Genomic DNA, 17,802 nt, shown 5'->3' on the forward strand with positions numbered 1-17,802 from the left:
AACCCCTGTCTACATCCCGCTAGAGCTGGGGTTACAGATGTACCCCTCCATACTTGGCTCTTATATGGGTGTTGGGGACCTGAATTCAGGCCCTGCTACTTTTATCGCAAGCACTTTGCCCACTGAACCTCCTTCTCAGCTTCAACTGCATATATTTTAAATTCTGAACAATTTCCAGTTTAAAAATCATTCACTGTTAGGCAACCCCATAAAATGTCAAGAAATACCTGCATCACACAACTGCTTAAGCACATTTTTCTAATTAACATTTTCCTTTATTTTACATCCCGCCCACAGTTTCCTCTCCCCCCCCACTACTATCTACCCCCCTCCTCATCCACCCACTCCTCCTCCATCTCTATTCAGAAAGGGGCAGGCCTCCCATGTTCTTGAACATAGCATGGCCCATCAAGTTGAGGTAGGACCGAGCCCCTACCCCACCCCTATATAAAGGCCAGGCAAGGTAATCCAGCATGAGGAATAGGTTCCCAAAAGCCTTAAGCACATTTTTCTAAGAGTACACTTCATCTTGAAATATTTAAGTTCTTAGTCAAAAATATTTACTTTCAAGCGTATGTACTCTCAGTTTAGAGTGTCCTTTGTCATTTTTACTTTACTTAACTTTCTTTCCCTTCCTAGCATTGCTTCCATATTGTGTTTGTCTTCTGTTTTTTCATCAACTCCATAAGGAATAAGCTGTATGCTGCCAGTTCAGATACTAAAGTGGCCCTAGCCCCTGTGGGCAATGAGGAGAGAAGAGATAGACTGGAGCTTAGGGCATGAAAATTCCCTTCAGCCTCTCTGAGAGGCTGGTCTAAATAGTGCGATCAACTGTCATAAATAGCAGTTGTAGTGTAGCCTCTGGGAGCTGCTGATCTTGGCTTAGAACCAGGAATATATGAAGAAGAGATGGTGGGGTATGTGGTGACATGGGTGTCTAATACAGGCAGGAAGAAGCACTCCTTCCAGGAGGATTATTGCAAGCCTGATATCCAAAATTTAAATTCTGCCAGATTCTTGAAGTCAGGAACACCCCTACTTTCTTATGGATCCCCCATTTTTCAGTGTTACCTGTACACTACACATTTAGAAAACAGATATTTTCAGGCTAAAGATTCTTGAATTATATCTATACTTTTATCACTGTCTATATGAGCCAGAAACCAAGAGAGTCTCAGTAGGTTTGTGTTATCAAGTACAATTCAGCCTCCCTACAAAAGTTTGCTGTCCAGGCTTTAGATGACTGAGGGGCAGTTGTTCTAGTTCTCATGTTTACCCTTCTGGGTTCCCATCCTATCTTATGTGTTAGTGTTGAGCTGGATCCCATTATCTTTTCCATTGCTCACGACACCATATTCCTTTGAAGACTCTAGATAGGACATAGATTTAATTCTTGTTTTAATGTTCCAGGACAAAGAATTTCATAGTCAATTGGAAAATATGAAGATGACTTTATATAGGGATACTTATTCCTTTAAGATGACTATCATCTAGTCAAGGTAAGTTTGGGTAGTCTGACTTATAGGAGAGGATAAATATGGTTTTATTTGGATTTATATATGAAGTTGCATTTTTTTTCTAACTCAATTTTCACCTTTTGGATTATCCCTGTTTTGCCTTTCATTGTTAACATTAATTGGTACTAGTTTCCAAGTATTTCTTATACAAAAAAATGATGTATCTAGTGCCATATTTGATGATATCTAAAAGGGTTTTTCTGTGTAGAGCTGGCTGTCTTGGATCTCACTCTGTATACCAGGATGGCTTAGAACTCACAGAGATCTGTGTGTCTCTGCCTCCTAAGGATCAAAGGCATGCACCACCACCTCCCAATTGATATCTGAAAATTTTGACATTCCACAGTAAATAATAATTATGTTTCTTAATAAAAAGTAGATATAAATTCCATGCTTGAAAGAAGGTATGAAGGAAGAACAGGATGTGGGATGGATGGGGGTAATTGAGTTACTGTTTGGTAGAGAGCTAGTCTTTGAAATATGCTTGTGTGATGTTCTGTGCTGGGAAAATGCATGTGCTGATTTTCCTGTCTTTCATGGGTTTCCATTCTGAAGCAAAGAAGACCAATTCACAAAGAAATACATAAAGAGAAGCTATTTTGAAACAGAAAGTAAAACTGTAATTTTGAATGGACCCAGAAATGGAAAAAAAAAATAAGTTCCCATCTACCACCTAAAAGTAAGAGATGCCATTAAATTAACAGCAAGATTACCTTCACATATAATCAAAGTGAAAGGTTAAGTGCCTAGCAGTTCTGTCCCATACTATGCTCAATAGCCATTGGGTACACACATGGTTGCTGTTATGGTTTTGCTCTAGACTTTATAGTGCTAGAAAACCTGGATAGAGTGATATCGTAGTGGGAAAAACAGATGAGTAAATTAGTTTCTTTCTACCTCCAAAATGCCTTTGGCTACTCACACTTAGTTCTTGCCCTTGAGAAAGACACTTCTGTTCTCTCAGGCAAGAGAGGAAAGCTGGTCATAAGAGACCTCATCCTCCACAGGACCACTATAATTGCTGAGTTAAAAACTGCCAAGTGTGGGCTTCTTGGAGCATTAAAAATATAGTGTCACTGGGACATGTCAAGCAATGCTCAGAGAATAGCCCTGGTGTGGAAAACAAGTAAAACTTTGGTCCAATAAATATTTCATGAGTTGTTATCACTCACCAGGCCAGTAACTACTGGGAAGCTGCTTAATGACTCATGGAAAAATCATGAGAGTAGGTAGACAATATCAAAAAAATTTCTGGCTCCTAAAATCTCTTCTTCTTATCTCACACACTGTTTGGGACATTAGGGTTTTTTTTGTTGTTGTTGTTATATCTTAACACAGAGTCTATTTTTTATGTTATTGAGGTCATTTTTCCTGTCCATGTGAAGGCTCTATCTCCAATGAAGTCACCAGATACAATATAGTGAATTCACTGAGCCTGGCTTCTGATTTGCCTGTGGTACCTTCTCTTGGAAGAAGGAAAAAGATAGTTGAGTGAAGACTTCATGGCTGGTCAACTTTGAGGCCTGAGTATTTTGTTTCAGTGACAGGAAACGTAATAGTGACAGTTATAGATTTCATGTTTTGACCACTGTGATTTAGAAAAGTATCTTTACTTACCTATGCCTTTGATTTTTCCTCTGTGAAATTAAACAACAATGACACTCCATTTTCAGAAGGATGGTAATATAATTTATTAATCAAATTGAGTATAAAGAAATGAAAAGGAGCATAAATAGGAAATACAGCTTTTCTGTCAATTCATAGAGGGCACCTAGGACAATGCCAGGTTCACTCTTATGGTTTTAAAATTATTTATTTATTAAATGTGTGGGGATGAGATGTGTCCCATGACTGCATGACATGTATGTGGAGGACAAAGGATAACCTGTGGGAATCAGTTCTCTTCTTCCACCATGTAGGTCCAGGGATTGAATTCAGGTTATTAGGATTGTCAGCAAGTGTCTTTACCTACTGAGCCAGCTCATTGGTCCTCATACAACTTTTTAGTGATTATTTGGGAAATGAACCAACTCCTTGTGGGTATTCATAGTGTGTAGATGATTTATCTCTGTTCTAGCCCAAGGTTTTCTGGTGTCAGTCACGATCAGAAGGCAACACATGGAAGCACAAAAAAACACTTCCTCTATTCTGGTCTCTGAATTCCTTCTCATCTGCTTCCCTAACCTTCAGACCTGGCAGCATTGGCTGTCCCTGACCCTCAGCCTCCTCTTCCTCCTGGCCATGGGGGCCAATGCTACCCTTCTCATCACCATCAGGATGGAGGCCTCTCTTCATGAGCCCATGTACTACCTGCTCAGCCTTCTCTCCCTTCTGGACATTGTGCTCTGCCTCACTGTCATACCTAAGGTCCTAGCCATCTTCTGGTTTGACAACAAATCCATCAGCTTCTCTGCCTGCTTCCTCCAGATGTTTATCATGAACAGTTTCCTGACGATGGAGTCCTGCACCTTCATGGTCATGGCCTATGATCGCTATGTGGCCATCTGCAAGCCTCTGCAGTACCCATCGATCATCACAGACCAGTTTGTGGCTAGAGCTGCCATCTTTGTGGCAGCTCGAAATGGGATACTTACTATGCCTATCCCCATACTTTCTTCCCAACTGAGATACTGTGCAAAAATTATCAAGAACTGCATCTGCACTAATATGTCTGTATCCAAACTCTCTTGTGATGACATCACCTTTAATCAACTCTACCAGTTTGTCATAGGTTGGACCCTGCTGGGCTCTGACCTCATCCTTATTATTCTTTCTTATTCTTTCATTCTGAAGGCTGTGCTCAGGATCAAAGCTGAGGGAGCTGTGGCCAAAGCTTTTGGCACATGTGGTTCCCACTTCATCCTCATTCTCTTCTTCAGCACAGTCCTGCTGGTGCTGGTCATCACTAACCTGGCCAGGGAGAGGATTCCCCCAGATGTTCCCATTCTTCTCAACATCCTGCATCACCTCATCCCCCCAGCTCTGAACCCCATTGTTTATGGAGTAAGGACCAGGGAAATCAAGCAGGGAATATGGAACCTGCTTAGGAGGTTGAAAGAAGTAAGATGAGACCTGGCCTAGGGGATAGATATTGGTAATCAGGAACAATATTAGCATTGCATAAAACATTTAAGTGCTGCATAGTAAGTATGGATTTTTTTCCTTGAAGTTCATCATGGTATGTTGAGTCTTACCTCCCCTAAACCTTCACTGATACAATGTGAATGTAAAGAAAATATGATTTTGTAAATGACAAATATTTCTCTACAGACACACCTGAAGATCTGCAGCAGTCACATATGGGTAAGAATCATGTCCTGGACATAAAGCTTACTTAATTTGACTGATTCTTAGATTTCATTCAAGTTTCATATATGTATGCAATTTGCTTTGATTATATCACCCAACTCCTTCCAACTCAGGTCTCCCCTCCTCACCATCCTGCTCCCAACTTCATGTCTTCTTTTCATAGCCAATAAAATCCAATCAGAAAGAGAAATTTGGGGAGTAGGCTGTCTTAAAATATTGTTTAGTTGATAAGATTGGTGCGGGGCTGGGGACTGAACTTTGTACATGGAGGCAAGTGCTCTATCAGTTATCTACATATAAAGCTTTCAATTGTTAAGCAATCATATTGAAACAAGACCTGACAAGGCTCTTCCTGAATAGTGAAGCTTAGCTCTATGTGACAGTATAAGTTAGCCACAATATAAAGTGAGTAAGATCTGGGAGGTGAGCGGACTGGATTCAGCTTGGTTCCTGTTTTCTGTTGTACCCACGCCCTGAAGGTTTTTGCATTCTGGAATTATTGGTATGTTTATGGCCTCATCTATGTGAGAGGGACTTGTTAAATAATAACTACATTTGTCATATAATGAGTAAACATAATTTCAATAGTTTCTAGTTTCTCAAAGTGCTTGTGTCTATTTACATGTCAAATATCTTAATTCTCCCTAATGCTGCTCATTCCTGTTTCCTGCTGTGAATGATGCCTTGAAAGATCTCACTAATTTTTATTATTTATTTTGAATTGAATTAAAATTTAATTTGAAGTGACATTATATGCAAGTAAATAGTGAATAAACATTATAAAACTCATTTGATTTTATTATTTTATATCAAACTTTTACTTTATTTTTATTGAAAAAATATTTTTCATACAATATATTCTGATTACAGTTTCCCCTCCCCTAACTACTCTCAGCTCTTCTTCACTTCCCCTCCCATCCAGGTCCACTCCCTTTCTGTCTCTGGTTAGAGAACAGTCATCTAAGAAATAATAAGATAAAATAAGATAAAATAAAAGCCAGTCAAAACAGGAGAAAACAAACACATAGAAGAAAGAGAGCCAAAGGAAAAAGTACAAGAAACATGTAGAGACACACATGATCACACACACAGGAGCCCCATAAAAACACAAGATGGAAGCCATAAAATATATACACAAAGGACCTGTAAGAGTAAAAAAATGCCATGACACAACTGCTGTGGGATGGTCTGTATGTCAAATTGCTCTGATTGGTCAATAAATAAAACACTAATTGGCCAGTGGCCAGGCAGGAAGTAGGTGGGACAAGGAGAGAGAAGAATTCTGGGAAGTGGAAGGCTGAGGCAGAGAGACACTGCCAGCCGCTGCCATGACAAGCAGCATGTGAAGACTCCGGTAAGCCACAAGCCACGTGGCAAGGTATAGATTTATAGAAATGGATTAATTTAAGATATAAGAACAGTTAGCAAGAAGCCTGCCATGGCCATACAGTTTGTAAGCAATATAAGTCTCTGTGTTTACTTGGTTGGGTCTGAGCGACTGTGGGACTGGTGGGTGACAAAGATTTGTCCTGACTGTGGGCAAAGCAGGAAAACTCTAGCTACACACAACATTATGAGACAATGAACTTTCAAAGATGCCGTTGAGTTCATGTTGTGTTGGCTATCCATCTACTGCTGGGCATGCAGCCTACCTTTAAGAATGTTTTTTTTTTTCCGCAGGGTGGTAGCGCACGCCTTTAATCCCAGCACTCGGGAGGCAGAGCCAGGCAGATCTCTGTGAGTTCGAGGCCAGCCTGGGCCACAGAGTGAGTTCCAGGAAAGGCGCAAAGCTACACAAAGAAACCTTGTCTCGAAAAACCAAAAAAAAAAAAAAAAAAAAAAAAAAAAAGAACTTTTTTTCCTAGTGAGACTCCCTTGGAGAAAACTAATTTTTCATTTGCAAGTAGTTGTCAATTGGAGATAGCTTCTGGGTTAGCATGTGTTCACTTCTTCTCTCAACTCTAGGATTCCATCTGGTGCAGACCCATGCAGGCCCTGTGCATGCTGCCACAGTTCTGTGAGTTCGTACGTGTATCAACAGTGCTGTTTAGAAAGTCTTGTTTTCTTGTTGTCCTCCATCCTGGCTTACTCTCTTTCCATCTCTTCTTTCACAGGGGTCTCTGAACCCTAAGGGGAGGGATTTGATGGACACATCCTGTTTAGGGCTGAGTGTTCCAAGCTTTCTCACTCTCTGCTCATTGTCTGGCTGTGGGTCTCTGTATTTGCTCCCACCTGCTACAGGAGGAAGCCTCTCTGATGATGGCCGAGCAAAGCTCCAGGCAGAGGCCACATGCAGCCTAGAGATCAGATGCATAATCATTCCTCACACTCTATCATTTTTTAAAATACCACTTCTATGTCTTATCAATGCCTGACTTCATGTTGTCCTGACTGTTCCATTGGATTTGAGCCACCACCTGTACCCCTCCCTTTGCTACTTGTCTTAAATCCGTACATTTTTTCCTTTGTGTTTAGCCCAGCTGGTCATTCGCACAACTTGAAGGTGAGGCAGGCATCTGAGTTGGTGGGTTTTGCTGAATATGGATAGATGCATTCTACAATTTGCAGTTCTGGTCATATTGCAAATGGTAGAGAATAGATATTGCTTGATTGGTATTTCCAAGGATTAAAATAGCAGCAGCCAGGCCCCTTTTGAATAGTAATTGAGAACTTCCTGTGTATTATTTGCTCAAGCACTTGAGAATGGCTTTTGACACAGCTGATCTAGGATAACCTAAATGTTCTCAGGAGATTTCTAAGTAAATTTAACATTTTTATAGCATCTTGTCTCACCCCAAATAGCTTTCATCTTTTTTCTCTGTTTCATAACATCGAAGTATGATTCTAACCAAAATATGAAATTCTACCATCCACTTCACCATAGTCAGTTGCTAGTTTATTTTTTCCTGAGATTGTATTCCCCACCTGTTTATATTGTTGCCTTATGTATATATGCGGTTATTCTCTTACAAAAATACAACACAACTGTATTCACTTACAAATATGCCTATCTTTTAATTAAGCCTCTGTTACACTCTATCCAGTGCATGATACCTTTCTTTATTTCCTGATGGAATTAATTTGGCATCTTAGAGTCATGGGTGTGCCCATATAAGCTCCTCCATGCCGAGTGAAGTGCTTTAACCATCTTCTCAACTTTATATAAAATGTTTTGTGTGTTGTGAGTCTTTTGTTGAATAAAAGTAAATAAAACGTCACATCTTATTTCTTGTTTCCTTTGACTGTTTCTTAGGAAAAGATTTATATAATAATGTTTATATATTACATTCCCAAGAAGCACCTTAAAAAATTTCCTGTAACTTTTAGTTCAGTGCAGCCTTATTTACCATAGAACCCAAGACTTCTTCCATTGGAAGAAGGCTGAGTTTTGTGTAAACCCTGACATATCAATTTGGCACCTTTGATCTCAATATAAGTTCTGGTTTTCTCATCTAAAAAGGATAATATTTGCCTTCTTATTCTGTGATTGAAAGTCCTAGAATACTTAATTCATGACATGTTTCTCAATGAGAACTCACATATGCAATTAATTTCTAAATCCAAAGTCCTCAGTTCACTTTCCTTTGCTTATTACTTCTCCGGATTCTTCAAGAGCAGCTGGTCTTTTGTATCTAATACACCATTCACATCACAGGTAACAGGCCTGCCTGCTGTGCCATTCTCAACCTCTAGTACAGTCTCTCTCTTACTGGGACCTGTTTGTTATAAGCAAAATCCTTTGCTTATTTGAAGCTTATAGTATTATGCCTTGGAACTCTATTAAAAATCTTCCATTAAAATCTTAATCCCCTTGCCTCATTTTAGACAGTTGGTTCCCAGTATGATTGAGATAGACTCAGTACAAATGCAATGTTTTTCACAATGAAGGATAAATGTCTATCCACAGGGCTGTGAATGTAGCTCAGTGGTAGAGCACTTGTCTATCTAATCTGGAATGCTCTGGGTCCTTGCATTGAGCCTGGTACTACTACACAAGTAAGAAAAGACAGCATTGGATTTGAAGCTAGGGAAACAATCAGGTGGGTAAAATATTAGCTGAGCCAGCACAAGGTGTGGTCAGATCCCCAGAACCCATATAAAAACCTGACATGCTCGTAACCCATATAAAAAGCTGTATGTGCTCGTAATTCCAGTACTGGGGCAGAGGTCGGAGTGTCCAGAGCTCTTTAGTCAGTCTTTACTCTAGTAGGAATGGGTGAACTTAAAGTTCAGTGTGAGAGACTCTGCCTCAAAAAAGGAAGATGAAGAAGTGATTGAGCAAAGACATCCTGATGCCAACCTCTAGCTTTCACATACTCATTCATGGACAAGCATACCTGTACAACATGTGAACACACCACACCACACCACACCACACCACACCACACACACACACACACACACACACACACACACATACACACACACACACACACACACACACACACCTGTTCATGAACAGCAACAACCTCAGATTAGTCACTTAGAAGAGAAATCTCCATTTTTTTCTTCCCTTTCTACCTTTTATCTCCCTTTCCCCTTCCTCTTCATTTTGTTCTTCCCTTCTCTCCCTTCCTCTCCCCTCCCTTCTTTTTCTATCCCCCTCCTTCTTTCCCCACAGCATTACATATGCTAGGCAGCACTCTACCACTGAGTTACACCCAGGGCTCTATGAAAAAAAAATTGATTCCTCTCATTTGCTTACAACATTTACTTGTGCTATGCAGAAACCCTTTCTGCTAAGGTAAAAGTCAGCAATTTCAATAATGTTCCCAAAGGTCTGGAGGCTCGGTTCCTCTAGAACAGGCACGTTGCTTACTCATCTTCCAAACTGTTCTCTGTTCATGTTTGATGTGCTTCCTTCAGTGTCTTTTTAGCTCCATCAGGTCAGTATCAATTTCATCCACTTTTTTATTTCTTCCTGGGTAAAGTAGATTAATAAAACATAAAAGACATATAGCAAATGCTTCCAGGATATATTAAGAAAGTGTGGAATGCAATAGAATGGGAGAGTGAAATTATATGAGGGGTGATGTGTGTGTGTGTGTGTGTGTGTGTGTATGCATATGTATAATAGAATGGGAGTCCATATTGTAATATAGTGTAGTAGAATATTATTTTAAGGTGTGTTACTTTTACTTATGTTGCATTTGTTTAACTCTGTGAAGCTGTGTTACTGTGCCTGTGTAACACACCTGATGGCCTAATAAAGAACTGGCCAATAGCAAGGCAGGAGAAAGGATAGGCAGAGCTATCAGGCAGAGAGAATATATAGAGGGAGAAAACTGGGAGGAGAGATCTAAGATCTAGCACCCAGAGGAGGAGGATTCCAGGGGCCAGCCACCAGCTACACAGCAAGCCACGGAGAAAGAGTAAGATTTACAGAAGAGAAAAGGAAAGGCCCAGAGGCAAAAGGTAGACAGGATAAGTTAAGTTAAGGGAAGCTGACTAGAAACTAAGTCAAGCTAAGGCTGGGCATTCATAAGTAAGAAAAAGCTTCTGTGTGTGATTTATTTGGGAATGTATGATTTATTTGCCATTTGTGTGGACCAGACAACTCTGTGGAGCCACTTATCTCCTTCCATGTTTATGTGGGTTATAGGAACATAATTCATATCACTAAGCTCTCATGGAAAGCACCTTTACCTACTGAGCCATCTCACTGGCTTCTCCTATTCCATGAAATTTAGGGTGCCTCAACCCTCTGTTTCTCTTTGTATTTAAATGTACAGCCTCTCCTATACCATTGGTGTAGAGGGCACAAAGTCCTTGTCCTCACAGACAAGCACTAGGGAAACCAGGAATGTTAAACACTCAGGGTTGTCTCTTCAAAGAAAGAAGAGATATATAACCCGTTTTTCATCCAGAAGGCTGGGAATGTATGAGGTTAATAGCCTGGTAACCTCTGTGCTATCTGTATGATCAATCCGCCTGACTGACAAACAGGGCTAGAGGTGGTTGATAGCCTAGTAGCCTGATGATCTCTCTGTTATCTGTAGAGTCAGGCCACACCTGTGCTGTCCTGCCCCCACCCCCCCCAAAAAAAACCTTACAAACAGGACCAGAGATGGTTGATATGCTATCTGTATGATTGAGACCACACCAGATCCTTCCCCAGTCCCTTAAAATGACATGTAGTTTATCTATAGAACATATTCTTACCTCAACCAAAAGCTATGTTTCATTCTCCTAAACATTTTCCTCCTATTTTGACTCTTGTATGTTCCATGAAATCACAGTCCTAGATGAAATCACATTTTCTTCTCCTCAATTACTGTCACTCCACACCCATTAAATGCCCAGGACACAGACTGCTAACTCTCTTGCATCCTCTGTCACTTCTGTCTTCTACAGACCAAGCATCTGCTACACTTCACATAGTAGACTCTGTAGTGTGCTTCTCAGAGGCAGCACGGAGCAGCAGGAAAGCAGCCATAGTAAGGCTCTCTTCAGATCTCTTCATTTGCTTTTCTGGCAGCTACTCCCCATGCTCAGCATCCCTGTATGGAAGGCACAGGACCAGTGAGTGAGCTTCCTGAGGCAGCAGCGCAAGTAGACAGTTGGCTGCAAAAGGACACCTGCTGCAATGGTGAGGGACCACATAAGCATCAGTTGAAGTTTTCATTCTCTGTGGTTAGTCCTTTACCATCTAGCAGCCTGAATCACTAATTCTGCCAGGTTTCCCCTAAATATAAGCCACGTGTCACTGTTTATAGATGATCATTTCCATGTGAGATTCAGTTCCCACCACAGCTATGAGTAGAGAGGAGGACTCCTAATTAACTCATTAGGGAAGTAAATTACTGTCTCCTCTCAAATGTCTGCATGCTATCAATAACATCAGACTTATCCTAATCCTGCCTCAACTATTTTAGCTCCCAACAAGGCTTTTCTCATTTTACATACCGGGAAAAACCACTGTTCTCATTCCTGAATCATGCCTTCTCCTAAGCACATAGACTAGGAAGTGATAGAGGTAGATATACGGTAGTTGTATTTTTAATTCTTTTAAGAACCATTGTGCCAATTTCCATAATGGCAGGAGGAGTTTATATTCCCAACAACAAAGTATAAGAGTCCCTGCTACCTGGCATCATTACCATCATTTCCTACTTTTTCCTTGGTGATGGTTATTCTAAAAGGAGTGAGAAAGATTCCCAATGTAGTTTTTCCTTAGATTTTCCTGGTCACTGAGGCTGGAGAGATGGCTCAGCTGTTGAAGGCACACACTGCTCTTGCTCAGGACATGAGTTTGGCTCCATCACTCATGTCAGATGGCTTTTAGCCCCCTGTAACTCACCTCTGGCCTCTGTGGGCATAGAACTCTTGTGCAAATACTCCCACATACACATAATTAAAAATAAAATAATTTTAAAAATCATCCATGCACCTTCTCTGTCCCTGAGTGATACTCTCTCCCACTGGGAGCAATACACAGCAGCTTATGTAGTACCTGGTCATCTCCAGAGAGAACATACATGAGTTTAAAGCAGAAATCTATTATTATTATTTTTTTATTATTATTATTATTTACATTGGATGTGTCTGTGTATCTTCAGAGAAGCAGGACCCCATGGGAGCAACATTCCCAAACCTGTGTCTTTCCACCCACTGGAGAATGACTGTTGCATTTATTTATTTATTTATTTATTTATTTATTTATTTATTTATTTATATAAAAGCATCCAGATCCCAAAGTCACAATCACAGGGCTAGTGAGAAGTTGAGGAGCCACACATTGTCCCCAGACCACGGAGTAGTCAAATTTGTTCTGCAGAGAAAACTTAGTAAGTACTTCAGGACTGTGCATCAGAAAACCAAGTTAAGTGATCCTTGAAGTTTGTCCTTTGACTCTGTTATTTATTTCAAGATGTTATTACATTCTGTGTATGTTAGTATGTGAAGACCCTAAGGATGATTGGTGTCAGAAGAACCTGAGCAGGCCAGGGTGTGGGTCAACTGAGTTCATAGGGCATGTCTGTATTCTTGCTCACTGACAGAAACAAAGAAAGATAGAAACCCATCTTGTCTTCTGTCTTTATGTACATTGATCCTCTTAAGAAAGGTGGCTAAGAATATAAATCCAAGACAGAAATAAGAGTATGAAAAAGGAATCTAGAATTCCCCAAAAGCCAGGGTGGGTGCTTTCATATTGGAAGGCTAGAGACCAGTCAAAACTGTGACTTAAGATAATCAGAGAAACAGCCAATTGATATGAGACTGATCAGAAAACTGCTGTTGGAATCCTGTTGTATGTATTTAAAAAAAATGGAATATCTCTAAATCTTGACTGGAATATTTTTAGATTATATATCATAAGCACCCCAAAGAGCATTCCCAAAATCCAGATATGAGATGAGTTTGCCTCTCCAGAGGAGAGTGCAACCCAGCTTAACAACTTCACCTCTCAGAAAAAATGAAGAAACTAGTGATTCCTTTAGTCATCTCTTATATTAAGAATCTTATTTCCTATATATTCACCTATATTTTTCATAGAGATTGTTTTTGGTCCTACTCAAATACACAAAAGTGTTGGTAAGTGTGTTTTTATATGGATTTTTCACTCTTCAGTCATTTTATTTTTTCTCACCACTAGTCACTATTATTTTTATTAAGTTAGTTCTTTGATAATTATATATATATAATATATTATATAAATATGCATATATATTGCATTATGGTTGTTCTTTCCATCTTCTTTTATCTATCTTCCCACATATCAAGCCCCCTTCCTCCCTGCTTGCCCATTTCCCAGATTTATGACTTTTGGTTTTGCTGTGTGGCACATTTAATTAGGGCCATCTATATGACTGTTGGGTTGGGACTGTCCATCAGAACTCAGTAGAGTCATCAGTGGGTCCACAACTGAAGGCAACGACTCTCCTTTTCTTGCTATCTATCCAGAGTAAACAGTTCAGCAGTTAGGGATAAAGTCCCTTAGGTCTCTGCTCCATCCCTGCCTAGTTGTTAATGGGCCCCTTCTTATGCAGATTTAGTATGTCATCTGTAGTTGTTGACAGTCTGTGTTTGCAGTGACTTTTTATTGCCCAGAAGATGTCCTTTAGCAGCCCTTCTCTCTATATTCTGACTCATACCTGTACCTTTCTGAACCTTCTTTTAGAATGTTCCCTGAGCCTTGGAGGAGATGGTATCAATGTCTTGTTTAGGGTTGAGCACTAACCTACTACCATTTATTCTCTGGACCATAAGCAGCTGCAAGTCTCTTCTTCCATCACAGTTCATTATAAAGAAGGGCTTCTCTGATTAAGGTTGAGAGTGGTGTCTATGGGTATAAACATGTATTTTAAAAGGTAACTCAGTGCTATGCCAGTTTATTCAAACAACAGAATTAAGTCCCCTCCTAGTGGGTTTATAATGGCAGGTATGGATCTCTACTGTGGAGTGGGTCTCAAATGCAGAGGACGGTGAGTTATCCCCACAGCATTAACGCCACTATTGTACAAGTGGTCACATCTTGTTTGTCAGGTTGGTATCATAGTTTTAGAGTTCACAATGGTCTCCTTTCTCCCCAGCAGTCTGCATACCACATTCTGGTACTATGAAAGGTAGCAGGCAGGGAAGAGGCTTCCATCTCAGTCCCAACTTGTGTCTCTGTATCATGGAGCTAAGTATGTTTCATCATTAAATGATGTTTTACTCTCTGTTTCTTTCACATTTTGTTCCTGAGTGTTAAGCAGCAGTTACAGTAGTCTTTATAGAGAAAAATAGTGAGATAGTAAATAACACAATATATTTGTCAAAGACATGGTGCTTTCAATAATCTAACAGACCTCTACATCTGCAGTGGGGTTATTGAATGCCCATCTTCCACCAGTTGGCTAGTGTTTCTCTGTGCTATAATAAAAAGATAAGATTCTATCTATAACATTTCAAAACAAATTAAAATTAAAAAATGTAAGTCTGACTATGGAAGTTTGATTAATATTTTATTGACAACATACTTGGCCATTTTAGGATCATAAGGGTGCAAAAGAAAAGAGAGATGTTTAAAATGCTTAACAAGAAATGTCTTTTCCAAGAATGGAGATTTTGGTACAAGTAAGAATGGGTCAAGAAGGAGGTCATTATTCGGGAACAAAAGGATGTATTCTAAGGGAAAGAAATGACATATGTGAAGCTCAGTGTGTTTTATACAAAGCAAAACATATCCTCTAAGTGTGGCTGCATCTGAGTATAAACTATGGAGCTTATCTGGGCTTAGAACTTACATGAAGGAAGTTATTATTGTTCTATGAAATCATGAGTGTTAATGGAAATTGTTTCAACAGAAAGCTGTGAGGTCCAATTAGAATAAAAATGGACATACATTAATCTTGTTGATAAAACAGTGGAACCCTTGCATTCTTGCCTGTTTCTTTTCAGCTATTTTCAGCCTTACCTGCCATCATGGTACCATCTCCCAACAACACAGGGACTCAGGTGACAGAATTTCTGATGATCTGCTTTCCAGGAATGCAGGACACACAGCATTGGTTATCTGTTATCTTGGCTCCTCTACTGCTTTTGGCTCTTGGGGCCAACTTTGTGTTATTATTCACCATCCATCAGGAGACATCTCTGCACGAGCCCATGTACTATCTGCTTGCCATCCTCTCTGTGCTTGATGTCATCCTCTGCCTCACAGTCATCCCCAAGGTCAGAGTCTCCCAGGCCACTCATTTTTCATCTTTAGCTAGATAATTCTTTGTTTTGGTTGTGTGTGTGTCCTCTCATTTCTGAAGAAAAATGCTCAATGTGTCAATGTGTCACACCAGATCCCTCTCAATTGCAAACTGTGTCTCCTCTTATTCTTAATGCCGATTTTTGAATCTTTAATTGTCTTCCAAATGATGACTCCTCTCCTAATGTCTGTTAGTGATATTTCAAATTTCAAATTTCTCCTCAATTAGAAAGATACTCTCCTTGACTCTGAAATTTCCTACTCCTTTGTCCAAGGGATCTAGAATTTGCTTACAATTTTGCTCACAATTTTGCTCACTTCAATAGGAAACATGTTGGGGAAGATTAGTTGAAGTATGAAGGGATTGGAGAATGTTCCAATGTAAGCATTGGACTTGCCATCTTTGATCCTCCTGTGATATGTGCATCCTTAGATGATGGTAGAATCCACTGGAATTGGTTAAGAACCAAGGAGATCAACCGAAGACAGGGATATCAAATGCTTTTACAATAAAATCTTGGTCTCTAGACTTAGAGAAAAGGTATAAACTAGATTCTGTAGATCAGTGGTTCTCAACCTGTGGGTCTCAATTCCTTTGGGGATCAAACTACCCTTTCACAAGGGTCACTTATAAGATATAAAGCACAGGGACAAATAGCCAAATGAATGGAAACACATGAATTATGAACCAATGGCTGAGGGGCCCCCAACTGGATCAGGCCCTCTGAATGGGTGAGACAGTTAACTGGCTTGATCTGTTTGGGAGGCATCCAGGCAGTGGGACTGGGTCCTGTGCTCATTGCATGAGTTGGCTGTTTGAAACCTGGGGCTTCTGCAGGGATGCTTGGCTCAGTCTGGGAGGAGGGGACTGGACCTGCCTGAACTGAGTCTACCAGGTTGATCTCAGTCCTCAAGGGAGGCTTTGCCCTGGAGGAGGTAGGAATGGGGGGTGGGCTGGGGGGAAGGGGATGGGGGCGGGAGGGAGGAGAACAAAGGAATCCGTGGCTGATATGTAGAACTGAATTGCATTCTAAAATAAAATAAATAAGATATCATGCTTATAAGATATTTACATTTTGATTCATAACAGTAACAAAATTACAGTTATGAAGTAGCAATGAAAATAATTTTATGGTTGGGGGTCACCACAACATGAGGAACTGTATTAAAGGGTCACAGCATTAGGGAGGTTGAGAACCACTGTTTTAGATCAACATGGGCATAGAAAATATTTCAAATTTGGATATCATCCCAGTGGTTTTTAGGATTTGGATGTTTTTAACTGTACACCTGATGAATTTCCTAAAGCCAGGTAGTCTAGGATGACAATACACAGAATTTATGAGAATGATAATAATTCTGGCAGGTCCTGCTCATCTTCTGGTTCAACATGAAACCCATCAGCTTTGTGGGCTGCTTCCTGCAGATGTTTATCATGAATACCTTCCTTCCTATGGAATCGTCTACCTTTCTGGTCATGGCATACGATCGCTATGTGGCCATCTGTCATCCCCTGCGCTACCCATCCATCATCACAGACCAGTTTGTCATCAATGCAGCCATTTTTATTGTTTTCCGCAATCTCCTAGCTACACTGCCCACTCCAGTTCTGGCTGCTAGACTCAATTACTGCGCCAGCAATGTAGTGGAGAACTGTATATGTGCCAATATTTCTGTAGCAAAGCTCTCCTGTGGGGACATTCACCTAAATAAGCTCTATCAGTTTGTGAGTGTTTGGTGCCTACTAGGTTCTGATCTGGTGCTCATCTTGCTATCTTACTGCTTCATCTTGAGGGTTGTTATGTGTCAGCAGTCGGGAGGTGCAGTTACCAAGGCCTTGAGTACTTGTGGTTCACATCTCATCCTTATTCTGTTCTTCTATACACTATTGCTGGTCTTCATCTTCACAAATAAGGCAGGAAAGAAGATACCTTCAGAGGTACCCATTCTTCTCAATGTTCTGCATCATCTCATCCCACCTGCCCTTAACCCCATTGTGTATGGAGTACGAACTCAGGAAATCAAGCAGGGGATTATCAAACTATTCAAGCACTAGTTCTGAGATACATTAGCTAAAGAAGGACTTTGTGGAAGTGATTGTGAGTCTGGGCATATTTTATTGTTGGTCTGATGTGGATACTACAATGGACAAAATATGATGTTTATGCTGCTGCTACTTTCCTCTTGAACTTACAACTTCAGAAATACTATTATGTTTATCCGCACTCCCCTCTATGAATATATGCTAAATCAACCTTTAAGGATACACTATGTTCTGCATTCTGACTGTCTTTG

At 40.2% G+C, this 17,802-nt stretch overlaps 2 protein-coding genes across 2 annotated transcripts; both read left to right on the forward strand.

Annotated features, from left to right (window-relative positions):
• Positions 1-3,625: 3,625 nt before the first annotated feature.
• Positions 3,626-4,586, forward strand: LOC114687221 (olfactory receptor 56A4-like). Its single transcript, XM_028861927.1, has one exon. The coding sequence runs from the start codon at positions 3,636-3,638 to the stop codon at positions 4,584-4,586; it is 951 nt and encodes a 316-aa protein (XP_028717760.1). The 5' UTR covers positions 3,626-3,635.
• Positions 4,587-15,233: 10,647 nt separating this feature from the next.
• Positions 15,234-17,563, forward strand: LOC114687220 (olfactory receptor 56A4-like). Its single transcript, XM_028861926.1, has 2 exons — positions 15,234-15,482; positions 16,874-17,563. The coding sequence occupies exons 1-2, from the start codon at positions 15,234-15,236 to the stop codon at positions 17,561-17,563; spliced, it is 939 nt and encodes a 312-aa protein (XP_028717759.1).
• Positions 17,564-17,802: the final 239 nt, after the last annotated feature.

The sequence above is a fragment of the Peromyscus leucopus genome, chromosome 1 (assembly GCF_004664715.2).
Source record: "Peromyscus leucopus breed LL Stock chromosome 1, UCI_PerLeu_2.1, whole genome shotgun sequence".
NCBI lineage: Eukaryota > Metazoa > Chordata > Mammalia > Rodentia > Cricetidae > Peromyscus > Peromyscus leucopus.

Coding starts and splice junctions, on each gene's coding strand:
- LOC114687221 (XM_028861927.1), top strand. CDS start 3,636: ATGGAAGCACAAAAAAACACTTCCTCTATTCTGGTCTCTGAATTCCTT.
- LOC114687220 (XM_028861926.1), top strand. CDS start 15,234: ATGGTACCATCTCCCAACAACACAGGGACTCAGGTGACAGAATTTCTG. Junction 15,483..16,873: donor GCCTCACAGTCATCCCCAAG/GTCAGAGTCTCC, acceptor TAATTCTGGCAG/GTCCTGCTCATCTTCTGGTT.